Source organism: Pimephales promelas, chromosome 7 (assembly GCF_988280905.1).
Source record: "Pimephales promelas chromosome 7, fPimPro1.hap1.1, whole genome shotgun sequence".
Classification (NCBI taxonomy): domain Eukaryota; kingdom Metazoa; phylum Chordata; class Actinopteri; order Cypriniformes; family Leuciscidae; genus Pimephales; species Pimephales promelas.
The window spans coordinates 35,858,753-35,872,710 of NC_142775.1; the positions used below are offsets into that span (position 1 = coordinate 35,858,753).

The 13,958-nt window shown below is 39.9% G+C and overlaps 1 protein-coding gene across 1 annotated transcript; it reads right to left on the bottom strand.

Moving 5' to 3' along the window:
• Positions 1 to 843: 843 nt before the first annotated feature.
• LOC120487230 (lactase/phlorizin hydrolase) lies at positions 844 to 13,958 on the bottom strand. The gene is made up of 17 exons (XM_039683512.2): positions 13,125 to 13,958; positions 12,531 to 12,601; positions 12,355 to 12,438; positions 12,126 to 12,225; positions 11,958 to 12,042; positions 10,129 to 10,819; positions 9,400 to 10,045; positions 6,602 to 8,155; positions 5,447 to 5,715; positions 5,068 to 5,358; positions 4,768 to 4,966; positions 4,452 to 4,654; positions 4,260 to 4,366; positions 4,033 to 4,164; positions 2,102 to 2,325; positions 1,764 to 2,012; positions 844 to 1,480 (listed from the first exon to the last, which is right to left on the bottom strand). Exons 1-17 carry the CDS (start codon positions 13,714 to 13,716, stop codon positions 1,266 to 1,268), a joined length of 5,712 nt encoding a protein of 1,903 aa, XP_039539446.2. The 5' UTR covers positions 13,717 to 13,958; the 3' UTR covers positions 844 to 1,265.

Here is a 13,958-nt window from a genome sequence, read left to right on the forward strand (position 1 = left end):
GCCCACTGCCTCCATGTTCTTTTATCCTTTACTGGTCACATCTATCACAGTGACTAAATCAGCCATCAACACAGCCGCGTGTGATTTGTTTACATACGAGCTGCGCTAAGTCTATCTGTTGAGTATCTATATAGACCATTTCACAAGATGTAAACAACACTGGTCCAGAAGCACTTCCTGTTTCAGTTTGTAACTGTTTTCTTTATTTCACATGTAAAGAAAACATCTTAAAGATGTTTGTTTAACTTTTTGATTCAGTTTTATATGTTCTGTTGGTTGTATTTTATCCCAGCTCTTATGTAGTGTTAAAAAACTGAAACAGGAAGTGCTTCTGGACCAGTGTTGTTTACATCTTGTTTTGGCCATCAAATAAACCAGCCAGGGAATACATTGAAACTTCATTGTTGTCCTCATACTCACCATCACAACCCATTTGCCTTTTGCATGTATGTCTGTGAAGTGTTCATTGTTCATACAGAGACATTTTTGCAGTATTTTTTAATTATGTATTATCTCAGGATATAGTGAACAGCAAAATGTGCATATCACTGACGTTTCCAACACAAGAGTTAATGTGGTTTATAGATTTTTCTGTTTATATCTGTCTATATGTGGTATTTGAAAAGAAAAAAAATTCCAGAAAATCATGACCTCTCTCTAAACACACTCTCTGTACATGGGTATTATGTTGATAAATGTAACTATTGAATCAGTGAACTTTGTCTTGTGTTGATCATATCAGTCTGCAATTATGCTGCACTATCTGACTAAGCAAAGATATCAAATTTGTTTGCTTTCTTCTTTTGATTATACTATACAAGTTATCTTGGTGTTTGTTTGTGTGTGTGTGTGTGTGTGTGTGTGTGTGTGTGTGTGTATTTGCAAGGCTTTCATAAAACTCCCCACAGGGATCACTAGAAAGTATGCATATCAGTAGACAGGGTAATAATTGAAAATGAACGATTGTTGTTGAGATAAAGAGCAAGTGTGTGAGTTTACTTTAAGTTATTGCAGTATAAATCTTTATTATCTATATACACAGTGATCATCTTTTGTTCTGGCAGCCAGTTAAACAAATTCATGTTGAAGATTTTGTGCATCTGCTTATCATGTAAAATTACATCACACTGTGAAGGAAACAGTCCATTATGCAAAGAATAATTTCTTATTTTATTCAGGTTTATGAATTACATATTTTTTTTACATAATTATCTTTACAATATATATATATATATATAAGATAATTGGCACAGGAGATATTATGTTCAGAACTTATCTTCTTTTGCAAGGTCAATGTGTTCCTTTACTGGACGTTTTTGTTTCTTGGTTGCCTTGACAAGTCCGAAAACCAAGAGGACAACAGCGACTGTAGCAATAATGGTGAGACTGAAGAGGACATTGAGAGCCCGTTCAGCATCAGGACCTGACACTTCCAAACCCAAGAAACTGACTGACAGTTCCCCACCAGGAGGAGTAGTCTCTGTAAACAAGAAAATACTCGGTTAATAGATAGAGACAGACAAGGATCAACATTCCTTTCCCAAAATGTAGTGCCCACCCAATCCATACCCCTAAACCTAACCCTACCCATAACTTTTCCCTAAAATCAGAGAGTAATGAAAGGTGTACTTCACCCTGGTTCTAAGCCTAAACTTGACATAAACTGTAAACTTGTGATTGGTTGATTGGAAAGTCAATCCAATCACATGATCCGGGAACATGTGGTACTTGGTGAAATCACAAGACAGACAGATGGACAGTACCTGGGACCTCTCCCTCAGGTTCATGGACCTGACATTCATGGGGCCTTTCTCCTGGACTTATGAAGCCATTGCAGTTGATTATTGTAGCATAGTTCCAGACAGATTTCTTAGGAATACGTGGTAAAGTGGGATCTGATCGATTTACATAGAAAAACCCAAATTTATCATCATAACCCGTCGCCCATTCTAGATTGTCCATTAGTGTCCAAGCAGAGTAGCCACGGATGTCCACAGCATCCAGCAAATACGCTTAAAAATGAAATGAAAACAAAAAAATAATATTAAAAATGCATGGAATTACATCACAAAAATCTATTTGTTTCTGTGTAAACCTCTACCTTTCAGGGCCTGATTGATATAGTTATCATAATAGTGGATACGGAGGACGTCGTTCAGATTCACTAGCTCTCGTTCTGATACGCCATTCTCTGTAATGTAAATAGTAGGGTTTCCATATTCCTCCTTAATGAAATTCAAAATTTTTCGAAAGCCCACAGGAGTTACTTTCAACCAGAAGGATCCAGAATCCAGCCATGTACGATCCGTTTCAGTTCCTGCACCCCTGGATTAGATATAATATTCCAGATGAGATGTATGTTTTTATTTCATTGCACAATGTAACTATATTATCTCTCAACTTGTTGGATATACAATTATGTCCAACTTTATTTGCATACTTACAGTGTAATCACGTTAGACCAGTGTTTCCCAACCCTGTTCCTGGCGGCACACCAACGCTGCACGTATTCTTTGTCTCCCTAATCAAACACACCTGATTCAACTCATCAGCTCATTAACCCATCTGATTATGAGCTGATGAGTTGAATCAGGTGTGTTTGATAAGGGAGACAAAGGCCGTTTCTCAAAACCAAGAATGCAAAGAATGGACTTGTGTTCTTGGGAAGAAAGCTCTTGCTAGTTGTTCTTGGAAGAACGAACTCACGAGGTGACGAGCACACAGAACACTGCTGACAGTTTGAGACGATGTGTACCCAATAGTACCCCCGCACAGACGCCGTCTGCAGTGCCCAAATGTGACGAGAATTATTATACAGCCAGGCTTTATCGCCCAAGCCTAAGGTATTACTCTTCATACACTACAATGTAATGTATATTCATAACAATAAAGGAACACCTGTCTCATTTTAATTCTGCATCTGTTGTTTGTTTGTGTACATCACTAGCCAACAGCGCGAAAAAACGTCGGTAATATTCGGTAATATTTTTGACCTGCCTCTCTCTGCTTCCCGCTCCTTCCGCGAATGCCGAAATGTTCACACAAGTTACCAACCGATGCATCCTCGGTAAAATGGGAGTGTCAAGAACACATCCGGGATTTTTAACCGTTCTTGCCTAAATGCAAACTTGTGTATTGGGACAGTACTTTGGCCACGACTGATGCCGTTTTACAAGTCCACAAGAACACAAGTACAGACAAGAAGGCATATTGAGAAACGGCCAAAGAATATGCGCAGTGTTGGTGTGCCGCCAGGAACAGGGTTGGGAAACACTGCGTTAGACGCAGCCCGATCTCATGAAAGTTCGTATCTATAGCAAGAATGTCATTTCTCGTGGCATTTATACGCCAAAAACAGTTTTTGCGTGTATATGGCACGCGATTTTCGCGTACATATGATACGCACTTTTTTGCGTATAATACGCACGAACTCCTCCCCCCCTCCCCCCTAAACCTAACCCAGGGTTTTTTAGTGCGTACCATATACACGAAAAAAACACTTTTGGCGTATAAATGCCACGAGAAATGACACTCGTGGTATAGATATGCATCTTCATGAGACTGTGTTGGTTAGACGATATTTAATATATAGCAGTGGATCTCAACCATTTGACTTTAAAACAGGCTCATTTTACCACTCCCCCAGAGTCAAACAGTTGAGCTTTACCATTTTCTAATGTATTCAGCCGATTTTCTGATATTTAGAAGAATATTAGTTAACAGACAGTCTCTGGTCTCATTGACTTCCGTAGTATATATTTTTTCCTACTATGGAAGTCAATGAGACCAGAAACTCTCTGGTTACTGATATTCTTGTAAATATATGAAAATCGGCTGAATACATTCGAAAACGGTAAAACTCGACTGTTTAACTCTGAGGGAGTTGTAAAATGAGCCTATTTCCAAAAAAAGTGGAGTATCCCTTTAAGATATTATTAACATCATGATTTTCTATAAAGCTGCTTTGATTGATTGTTTTAAACAAATTGTGCCTGAAAGAGTTTGACAATGTGGATTAAAACAAAAATCTACCTGTCTGCATCATAGTGCTGGAGGTTTTTGTAGTCCATGTTATAGGCTAAGACAGTGGTGTAGTGGTTGAATCCAAAATAATCATGAGTTCCCTTAATCCTCGCCACTTCCGCAGGGGTAAATTCTGGAAGCCTGTTAGATGCGAAATGCAAGTGAAAAAGCATTATAAACGCAGAATCTTTTGAATGTAAAGCTTCAGATTACTCACAAACAAGATCACATCTTACCTCGACTGAGGTCGGCCAGCTGCTAAACTTCTCTCTCGAATTATATCTTTCATTAAATCACTGTAATCGCCATTGAACACTGGATGAGCAAACCAACCAATCTGGAACTGTTACGAGAAGAGAAGTGGCTTGTTGTTTATTCAATGCACATAACTACAGACATGTTTATGTGGTTGAACTACAAATCTGTACCTGAACTACACGCACGGCAGCATCCACATCTTCCTGTTTGTATGGGTTTCTTGGTTCAGCCCAGTCAGAGTTTATGGTGATGCCAATAATGCCACCATGTTTTGCACGATACTTGTCATTATACAGATGCCAGGCCTCAGCATGAGCCTTGATGAGGTTGTGTGCCACAATATATGGTGCAGTGCCCGGTCTGAAACTTATACCTGGGCACAAATAGATCATCAAGAACCTTATGTTGCATTATTAACTGTTAACACTGAAACTTATAAGATGAGTCATATTGTACAAAAATTGTAGTTCTTAAAGCGAACGATACCTGGTGCTGCACTTCCATAGCCATGGCCGACCATTGCAACATTGTAGGGTTCATTTATAGTGATCCAGAACTTTACTTTGTCCCCCAGACTGTTAAATACAACATCGGCATAGTCTCTGAACCTATCGACAATAGTGTCATTCTCCCAGCCACCAACATCCTGGAGTGCTTGTGGGAGATCCCAATGGTACAAAGTCACCTGTCAGATGAAAAAATGATTAAACACTGTCAGAAACGAGTTAAATTCTTTTAGGTTACCAAGGCGTGTTTCTGCATGCAAATTATTTCAAAATAGTCTACCTGTGGCTTGATATTGGCTGCCAATAGAGCATCTACAAGTCTATGATAATAGTTAAGTCCAGCTTCATTGATTTTCCTGTTTGTTCCATCCGGCATAATTCTGGCCCATGAAATAGAAAACCGGTAATGGTTGACCCTCAGTGTTTTGAGATTATTGATATCCTCAGCGATCTTGTTGTAGCTGTCACAGGCAATGTCACCATTTTCATCCAGGGATATCTTTAAAGCAGTGTGTGCAAATGTGTCCCAAATGCTGAGACCCTTTCCATCTGCTCTCCAGGCACCCTCTATCTGTGGTGTTAGAGCATAACATGAAACAAAAATGTCCTCATTTGATAAAATATGATCAAATAAAACAAATGTATTTGTTGAAATGTACCTGATATGCCGCTGTTGCTGTGCTCCATATAAATCCCTCTGGGAAATGTCCATATATCATTTCTTCCTCCACTGGCAGTGGGAAGCCATTATTTCTCATTATATCATAGTAGAGGTGAGCGGAGCGTTTTGGAGTTCTCGGACGATTTGAAAGTTTGAAGTCCACATGGTGAAGTCCGTACCCAACAGTGTAGCCATTCAGCCACTCAAAGGAGTCCATTAGAGAGGTGGCAATGTAACCCTTAATGCGTACTCCATCCAAGTTGTGTGCTAAAAAGTGAATGTAAATGTGCATCAAATTAACAATTTGACACTATTACAAACATTAAGCCTCATTCATAATTCATTTTGAACAATTTGTGTATTTATGAGTGCAGAAAATGTTTATGCAAAATTCCCACAGGATTAACAGGTGCAAACGCATATAACTTTGTTTTTTACCCTCGTTCGTTAATATGTTGCTGAATCTGGATTATTCTAAATGTGGGAGTGTGTTCACACATCTGGTAATTTGCCTAAAATATGCCCAGGTAAGGGCTTTTCATACAACCTTGCCTTAGAACAAGCATGATGTTTGCACAAAGCAAGTTGGTCACTCGTTGTTGTCAGAAATAATTCATACATTTGTACAGTTATTTCTTTTATTTTTTAGAAGAACAAAATAAGTACAATAAAATATAGTTAAAATATAAATAGAATATAAAATATTCTTATAATATATATATATATATATTTTTTATTTAATTTAATTTTCCTATATGTGTTTGGTTTAAAATTTAGAATACATTTCGAAAGGTTTGTAAATAGATTACTGCACATGCAAAAAATATATATGTATTCACTGTTATATCCCTTTTCCACCAAAGCATTTTGAGAGCCGGTTCGGAGCCGGTGCCTGTGCGCAAACCAGTTCTCTGTGTTTCGACAGCCAAAGAACCGGTTCTCGGCCAGGAAAACTGGTTCCAAAGCGGCACCAACACTTTGCTGGACTAGAACCGTTCTTTTACCACGTCATGCTTACTTCGGGGGCGTTTTTTATTGAAAAGGTTCGCAAGTTGAACCAAGTCCGAACCAACTTTGAACCAGCACCAGTTCCAAACCAGTTCTTTTTTGGTGGAAAAGGGGTAATAGAGAAAGAGAACCATTGTTAACATACCTTTAAGAGCCTCATCAACATAGGTCTTCAGGAAGAATATTCGATCAGTATCATCAACCGTTATGGCAGTGCCTGTAGCCACACCATTTTCCGTTATATAAATCTCAGGGTCTCCATACTCTTCCTTTAACCAGTTAAGAAGTCTCCTGAGTCCCCAAGCAACAGCCTTCTGCTCATTAACAGCTGTATTTTCAGAGCCATCTGCATTGGCCTTCTCAACATCCTGATCAGTCTCATAAGACACAATATTAAGTCTACTGGTCACATGGCGCACGACTTTGGTTGTGTATGTGTTAATGCAGAATACATCAGCTGTTCCTTGGATAAAGGCTTTGTCTTTGTCAGTGAAAGAAGGCAAGCGGGATTCTGTCAAGCCTTGAAGTTCACTCTTGTTGCCAACCTGCCACTTCATGGCATCAGGGTAGTCACCATTTTTATATATAGGATGTGCAAACCAGCCTAGTTGGAACTGAAGGGCTCTATCAGCTGCCACCACCTCTCGAGGGATGTTGACATCTTGGGGTTCTGCCCATTCAGCATTTAGACTAATTGATACCAGACCTCCTTGAGACGCCCTGTATTTCTCATCATAGGTGTGATACGCTTGTGCGTGAGCTTTTAGGAGGTTGTGTGCAACCCTGTATGGAGCATCTCCAGGTTGTGTCACTTTAGGTGGAATCTGACCTAGTCCATATCCCGACCATGCAATTGTCTGGGGTTCATTAAATGTGATCCAAAACTTCACCCTGTTTCCAAATGTCGCATAACAGAAGTCACAATATTCATTGAATATGTTTATCAATTCGGGGTTGTCCCAACCATTGATGTTCTGTAAAGCCTGTGGCAGGTCCCAATGGTAGAGAGTGACCATGGGTGTGATATTGTTTGCTATTAGACGGTCTATGAGCCTGTTATAGTAGTCCACCCCCTTCTGGTTAAGAGAAGACTTATAGCCACTGGGAAAAATTCGAGACCATGACAAGGAGAATCTGTAAGTCTTCACTTTTAGGGCTCTCAACATGTGTAGATCCTCATCTATTTTGTTGTAGCTGTCACATGCAACATTGCCATTGTCATTGTTTGGGATATTACCAGTTTGGGTAAAATTATCCCAAACACTTGGTCCTTTTCCATCTGCATTCCAGCCACCTTCAACCTGGTATGCTGAAGATGAGACACCCCAATGGAATCCCTCTGGAAATGTTCCATAGTGATAAAGCTGTCTCTCAAACTTGGTCTGAGGGGAGAACTTTCCCCAAACGACCTTGGATTTTGAAGGAACTTCAGATGGCGGCTGACTAGGCAGTTTTGTGCTCTTAAATTTATTTCCAGAGATTTGCATCTTATGGCTTGCTGCAGTCTCAGCAAATCCGTTACTCTCGATCACCTTTGAATAGTAATATGCTGATTCTTTGGGGGTTCTTGGCCTGTCAGGATCATCTAAGTTCACATAGTGCAATCCAAATCGTTGACTGTAGCCTTGAGGACCCTCAAAACCATCCATAAGGGACTGTACTGTAAACCTCTGGACGGCAACATCATCCAAACGCACAGCTGTTTAAACAGAAAGAAGTAGTTAATGGACTTTACATAGTGATCTTGTAATACTGTATAGTCTGATGTTAAGGTTTGGCAAAGGTTTTGTTAAATTGGTGGAGGATTGCTTTTAGGTCAGTCTGTATCAAATTCGAAAAGGCTATGAACAATTCCCCCCATGTTTGTTCACAGCTTGCTGCTTTGTTGTTGGTAAAAATATTGCAGATTCTAACAATACCATATATTTCCAGTCCCCTGAAGACTTCATTTCCAGATCTTCTCATTTGGGAACCTTTTTAGTGGTACAGTTCGGGTCGGCGCGGCACTGTTTGGCTCGCTTCGCTTTTCCACTGCATGGTACGACTCGGCTCGGCTCGGTTTGCTTTTCCACTGCAGTTAGTACCACTTCATAGTGGTTGGCATTATACTCTGACCGTTATAGTCTATCCACTCCTCGGCAACCAACGAGAGGAACATTTTCCCTTCATCCACTGACCACGGTTCAGCTATTTATTTTTTGGAATCTATATTATCTATATTATTTTTTCTTCAAGCAAGTTAAGCAAGTAGTTTTAAAACAGGTGCTACAGCGGTGGATGTTACTGTGTATTTAAATCTAGCAGGTTGGTTTGATTTCTCGCAAATTCTGTCTGACCAATCAGTGATCTGCAGAGTGTTCACGTCACATTTTAGTATCGGTACGGTACGCTTGGAACCTCAACAGATGTGGTACCATTTAAAGCAAGCTGAAGCGAGCCGTACCGTTCCATGCAGTGGAAAAGCGCCACAAGTGAGCCGTACCGAGCCGAGCCGTACCATGCAGTGGAAAAGCGCCAAAGTGTGCCATACCGAACCAAGCCGTACCATGCCATGCAGTGGAAAAGCACCAGTATTATTCATTGATTACATTTCTAGCTGTGGGTGGCATTGGGACCATTATTACATCCATTAAAAGACCAAGGAAATGCTTTAAGCATAAAATTTAAAATGTGTAAATCCCTATTATGATGGTACAAGATTTTTCTAATTTTTGAGAGACATGGCTTCCCTGATGAGGTGTTTTTAGGTCTGGAAAGAACTAATGCTAAATAATAAATACCTAACAAATATAAAAAAAATTAAGTATCTGCAATAAATATCTTACAGACCTTGGTTTTAGGCCATGCACTTACCTCTGGTTTCACACAGACTGACCCGTCATCTCTAAAAAGACTAACATGGTCTTTGTTTTAAACACTGACGAGTTGTCTTAAAATACGCACCTTTCATTGCTTCATTAATGTAAGCTTTGAGATAGTCAACACGCTGAGTGTCATTGAGCACATCACCATTGTAATCAGTTGGCATTCCATTTCCTGTGATATAGATGGGGACCTTTGTTATGGATGTGTACTCTAAAAAGATGTAGTTCAATAACCGCCGAAGCCCCCACGGGACTGAGTGGATCTGGTCAGAAGCTGTGGAAGGCCATGTGGGGTCAATATGAGCCTGAAAGTCCCCAACATGATTTGGTCCAACATCACAGCTATTCAAGCTCTCACTAATCAGTCGGGAAGTCTGGTGGTTAAGCCCGAAGAAATCAGCTGTGCCTCGGATTCTTTGTTTCTCAGCCTCAGTGAAGACAGGGAGTCTTGCCAGCTCTTTACCACAGAAATCTTTCTTTTTTTCAATTTGTTCCTTTAGCACGGCTGGATAGTCTCCATCTACAAATATGGGGTGAGCAAACCAGCCCAGCATGAAGTTCAGATAGCGCTCAGCTGCTGCTACATCCTGATCACTTGAGGGATTCAATGGCTCTGCCCAATCAGCGTGAAGAGCAATGCCCACTTTTCCACCATGCAGTTTCCTGTATTTATCATTATAAATATGCCAGGCTTCAGCGTGAGATTTCAGAATGTTATGCGTCACCTATAAAAACAAGCAAAGCACTGTCAATACACACTTTCAAAAACCATGAAATAGATGGTTCTTTCTTAGATTGACAGACACACCTTGTAAGAGGCTATTATTGGGTCATTCATACGTGGGGGATGTTCCCCTGTTCCATACCCCAGGTTGCTCACAACCCAGGGGCTGCCGAATGTGATCCATGTTTTGACTCTGTCTCCATAACGAGAGAAGCAAAAGTCAGAAAATTCTTTGAAAGCTTCCACAATAGAGTCATTAGTCCAGCCTCCTGAGTCCTGCAGAGCTTGAGGAAGGTCCCAATGATGGAGGGTAACAGTGGGCTTGATCCCTGATTGTAGAAGGGTGTTGATCATCTTGTCATAATAAGCAGCCCCCTTTTCAACCAAACTTTCTCTGCGTCCAGTGGGGAAAATGCGAGCCCAGGAAATTGAGAACTGATAATTAGGTGCCATCATGCCTCTAAGCAGATACACATCATAGTCCACCTTGTGATAACTATCACAGGCCAAATCAGTGGTCTGATTATCAAAGACGTGACCCTCGTGGCTAAAACGGTCCCATATGGTCTCACCCTTCCCGTGTTCAGCCCATCCACCCTCCACTTTGAAACTCTCACTGGAGACGGACCATTCGAAATCAACCTGGAATGAGCCATTCAGGAACTGATCGCGCTCAGCTTCGGTTTGACTTCTGAATTTCTCCCAAACCTTCTGGTATGAGAATGCAGAAGCTGATTTCCGATGGACAACAGTTTTAGTATTTTCCTCCTGCAAACTGGATGAGAAGATTCTTATTTTAACTTAAAACATAGTCATTATATACTGCATATCAACACATTTTCATCCCAAGACGTCATCTAACTTACGCTTTTGACCCTACGTCAACATCCGACGTTTTAGGGTACCCTTTAACGTCAGTTAGATGACGCTATCCTACGGCGTCATCTAACTGATGCTTCACCTTAAAGGGTTAGTTCACCCAAAAATGAAAATTCTGTCAGTATTTACTCACCCTCATGTTGTTCCAACCCCGTAAGACCTTCGTTCATCTTCGGAACACAAATTAAGATATTTAAGATATTAAGATCGCTCCTGCATACTAGTCCATAGGCTTCTTGAGGGAATGACTTACTGGCCTCGAAAAGTCATTAAAGGACATTGTTAAAATAGTCCAAGTGACTATAGGGGCTCAATCTTAAGTTTATCAAATGACGAAAACACTTTTTGCGTGCAAAAACAACAAAAATAACGACTTTATTTGAACTATTCGTTTATTTCTCTCTCTGCCTCGAGTCAGGTTACTAGTTTAATAGCGTAAGCTTCTGTTATTGTACGTCACACGCATCACACACACGACCAGCGTCGGCCAATAGTGAGCCTACGTGTGACGTAGCTCTACGCAATCACTCTACGTTAACTGACTACAGGCCCATGGAGAAGGAAGTAAATAGTTGAAATAAAGTCGTTATTTTTGTTTGTTTTTGCGCACAAAAACTATTCTTGTCATTTGATTAAGTTAAAATTGAGCCACTGTAGTCACTTGGACTATTTTAATGATGTCTTTGATGACTTTTCAATGCCAGCAAGAGTCATTCCCTCAAGAAGCCTATGGACTAGTATGCAGGAGCGATCTTAATATCTTAAATATCTTAATTTGTGTTCCGAAGAGGAACGAAGGTCTTACGGGGTTGGAACAACATGAGGGTGAGTAAATACTGACAGAATTGTCATTTTAGGGTGAACTAACCCTTTAAGGTCTGGGGTAGGGTTAGGATTAGATAGTGCCATCTAACTGACGTTAAAGGGTACACTAAAACGTTTGATGTTGACGTATGGTCAAAAGCGTCAGTTAGATGATGTCTCGGGATGAGAATGGGCTCTGCATATATATATTTTTTTGTTCTCAGCTTTACCTTTTAAGTGTTTCTTCCTGATCTAGCTTCTCGAAAAGCTGTGTGATTTCACAGCCTAAAATGTGAAGATCTTTGTTCTGTAAAACTGACATCAATAAATAATACTAGGTTACCACATGGTGTTTTAGACTTTGGACACATAACTTAAAGAAATAAGATAACATTTACCTCCAAGAATTGCAGTAAATGGCTGGAAATTATTTTCATTTCCATCACAGTCCTTGACTGTCAACTGATACACAAGAATGGACTTCTGAGCACTGCCAATCTGAAGCAAGAATGTCAGTGTCATTTTGGTGACCTGAAATATTTTCTGTGAAATCTGATGGCTATTTACTGGGCTGATCTATTGCGAAGATGATCATATTCTCCTTCAAGAGCCATATAAATCACATACCTGTAACTTCCTCAAATCCTCAGTAAGATCGGTCTGCAATTTGCAGTTGTACTGCACGTGTACTGTGAGGAAATCCACATATGCCTAGCGGTGAGATAAGAGAAGAATGTGATAAAGTACATAATATTAACTATTACGTGTAACTATATATATGATAATCTGCCTTGAACTTTTACCATGATTTTTGACCCAGCTTGAGAAATCAAGTTAACATCATTGGCTCTGATCCCAAGAGACAAATTAAGTGCTACAAAACAACACATCACTATGAGTGACCATCATTGGACTATTATAAAGAACTATATAATATGGAGACACTTTTATTCCAGTGAATATGATTAAAATAATATAACGTTTATTTTGAAAGTCTTGCATACAAAAAGCTTTTGAACATTTCCAACACATTTCCATTGACTATGCACATGCTGCAGGGTAAGTTGTCACAATGGACCATAAAATTAACTATTTAGTCTTTTTTCAGCTACATTTAAACTATAAAACAACTGTACACATGCTATTTATGCATGCTATGCTACTTTTTATGCACCATACAAAAATAACAAACCATTCTATTTTTTTTTTTTTTTACAGAAATCATAAGTAATAATTTGAATAAAACTACATTCAAGATGCATGTGGGACTTGAGTGAAAACCAATGCTCTAAGAAACTTTTCAAGCTTTCATAATAGTGTAGTTTTATTGAGTTGTGTAAATTGGACTTTTAACTCAAAACCAACGTATTAAACAAATTAATAAAGTCAAGTCTTACCTTCGGACATTTGATGATAGACATTGTAAACGTTTGCATGGGACTGGAGAGCATTTTGAAGTTGCACTTCATTGCGTAGCTCATGCAGGTGACTGAACGTGACAAATGTGTCCACAAGATCCCTAAATGTATTGAACACAAATCCTGCATACTGCTCAAACATCTGCACCAGTAATAGATTCTCCCAGCCTCCATATCTGGCTCTGAAGACTTCTGGTACAGCAGAGTGGTGGAGAACCAGCAGAGGTTTGATGCCCAATTCAGTCAGCTGCTGCACAAGTGTCTTGTAGCATGTCACAGAGTCCTCATGTGGCTGGTTGGAGTCACCTGTGGGAAGGATGCGTGACCAGGAAAGGGGAACTTTAAAGTGGGTCACCCCTCTGCTCCGAAGATACAGAAAGTAGTCCCTGGATTGTTGTGGAAGTGGACCTCCGCAGTTAAACGCATTGTCTTCATCTGAAGACCCTAAAGGTAAAGTTTGGCCGGTGGTCAAAGGGCCTGCAAGTAACATGAACTCCTGTTGCTCTGCATTGCTGCAGCTCCAAAAAACAGCCAACCAACCTAGAGAAAGAAATCCTACCAGGACCTTCATCGTGATAATGTTACAAGTGGAGAAGAGTTCTTTATAAACACCTCTGCTAATCTAACAGTGAGGCATTCATTGTTACAATCATGCAACTCAACCATAATAGTAGATCTTATGGCAGTCATTAAGTTATCATATAGACTCTGGACTAAGATAAGTGTGATATACTGTAAGGTTATCTCTAAAGAAACACTGTGGTTACTAAGAGCATTTAATATAAGTGAAAACATTTTCCCCTCACTTCCTCC

What these genes read in the sequence shown, in the direction of transcription:
- LOC120487230 (XM_039683512.2), bottom strand. Translation starts at nt 13,716, where the DNA reads ATGAAGGTCCTGGTAGGATTTCTTTCTCTAGGTTGGTTGGCTGTTTTT. An exon ending in CTATCATCAAATGTCCGAAG is followed by an intron (nt 12,602 to 13,124) that starts GTAAGACTTGAC and finishes GTTGTTTTGTAG; the next exon opens with CACTTAATTTGTCTCTTGGG. An exon ending in CAGCAACAGCGGCATATCAG is followed by an intron (nt 5,359 to 5,446) that starts GTACATTTCAAC and finishes CTAACACCACAG; the next exon opens with ATAGAGGGTGCCTGGAGAGC.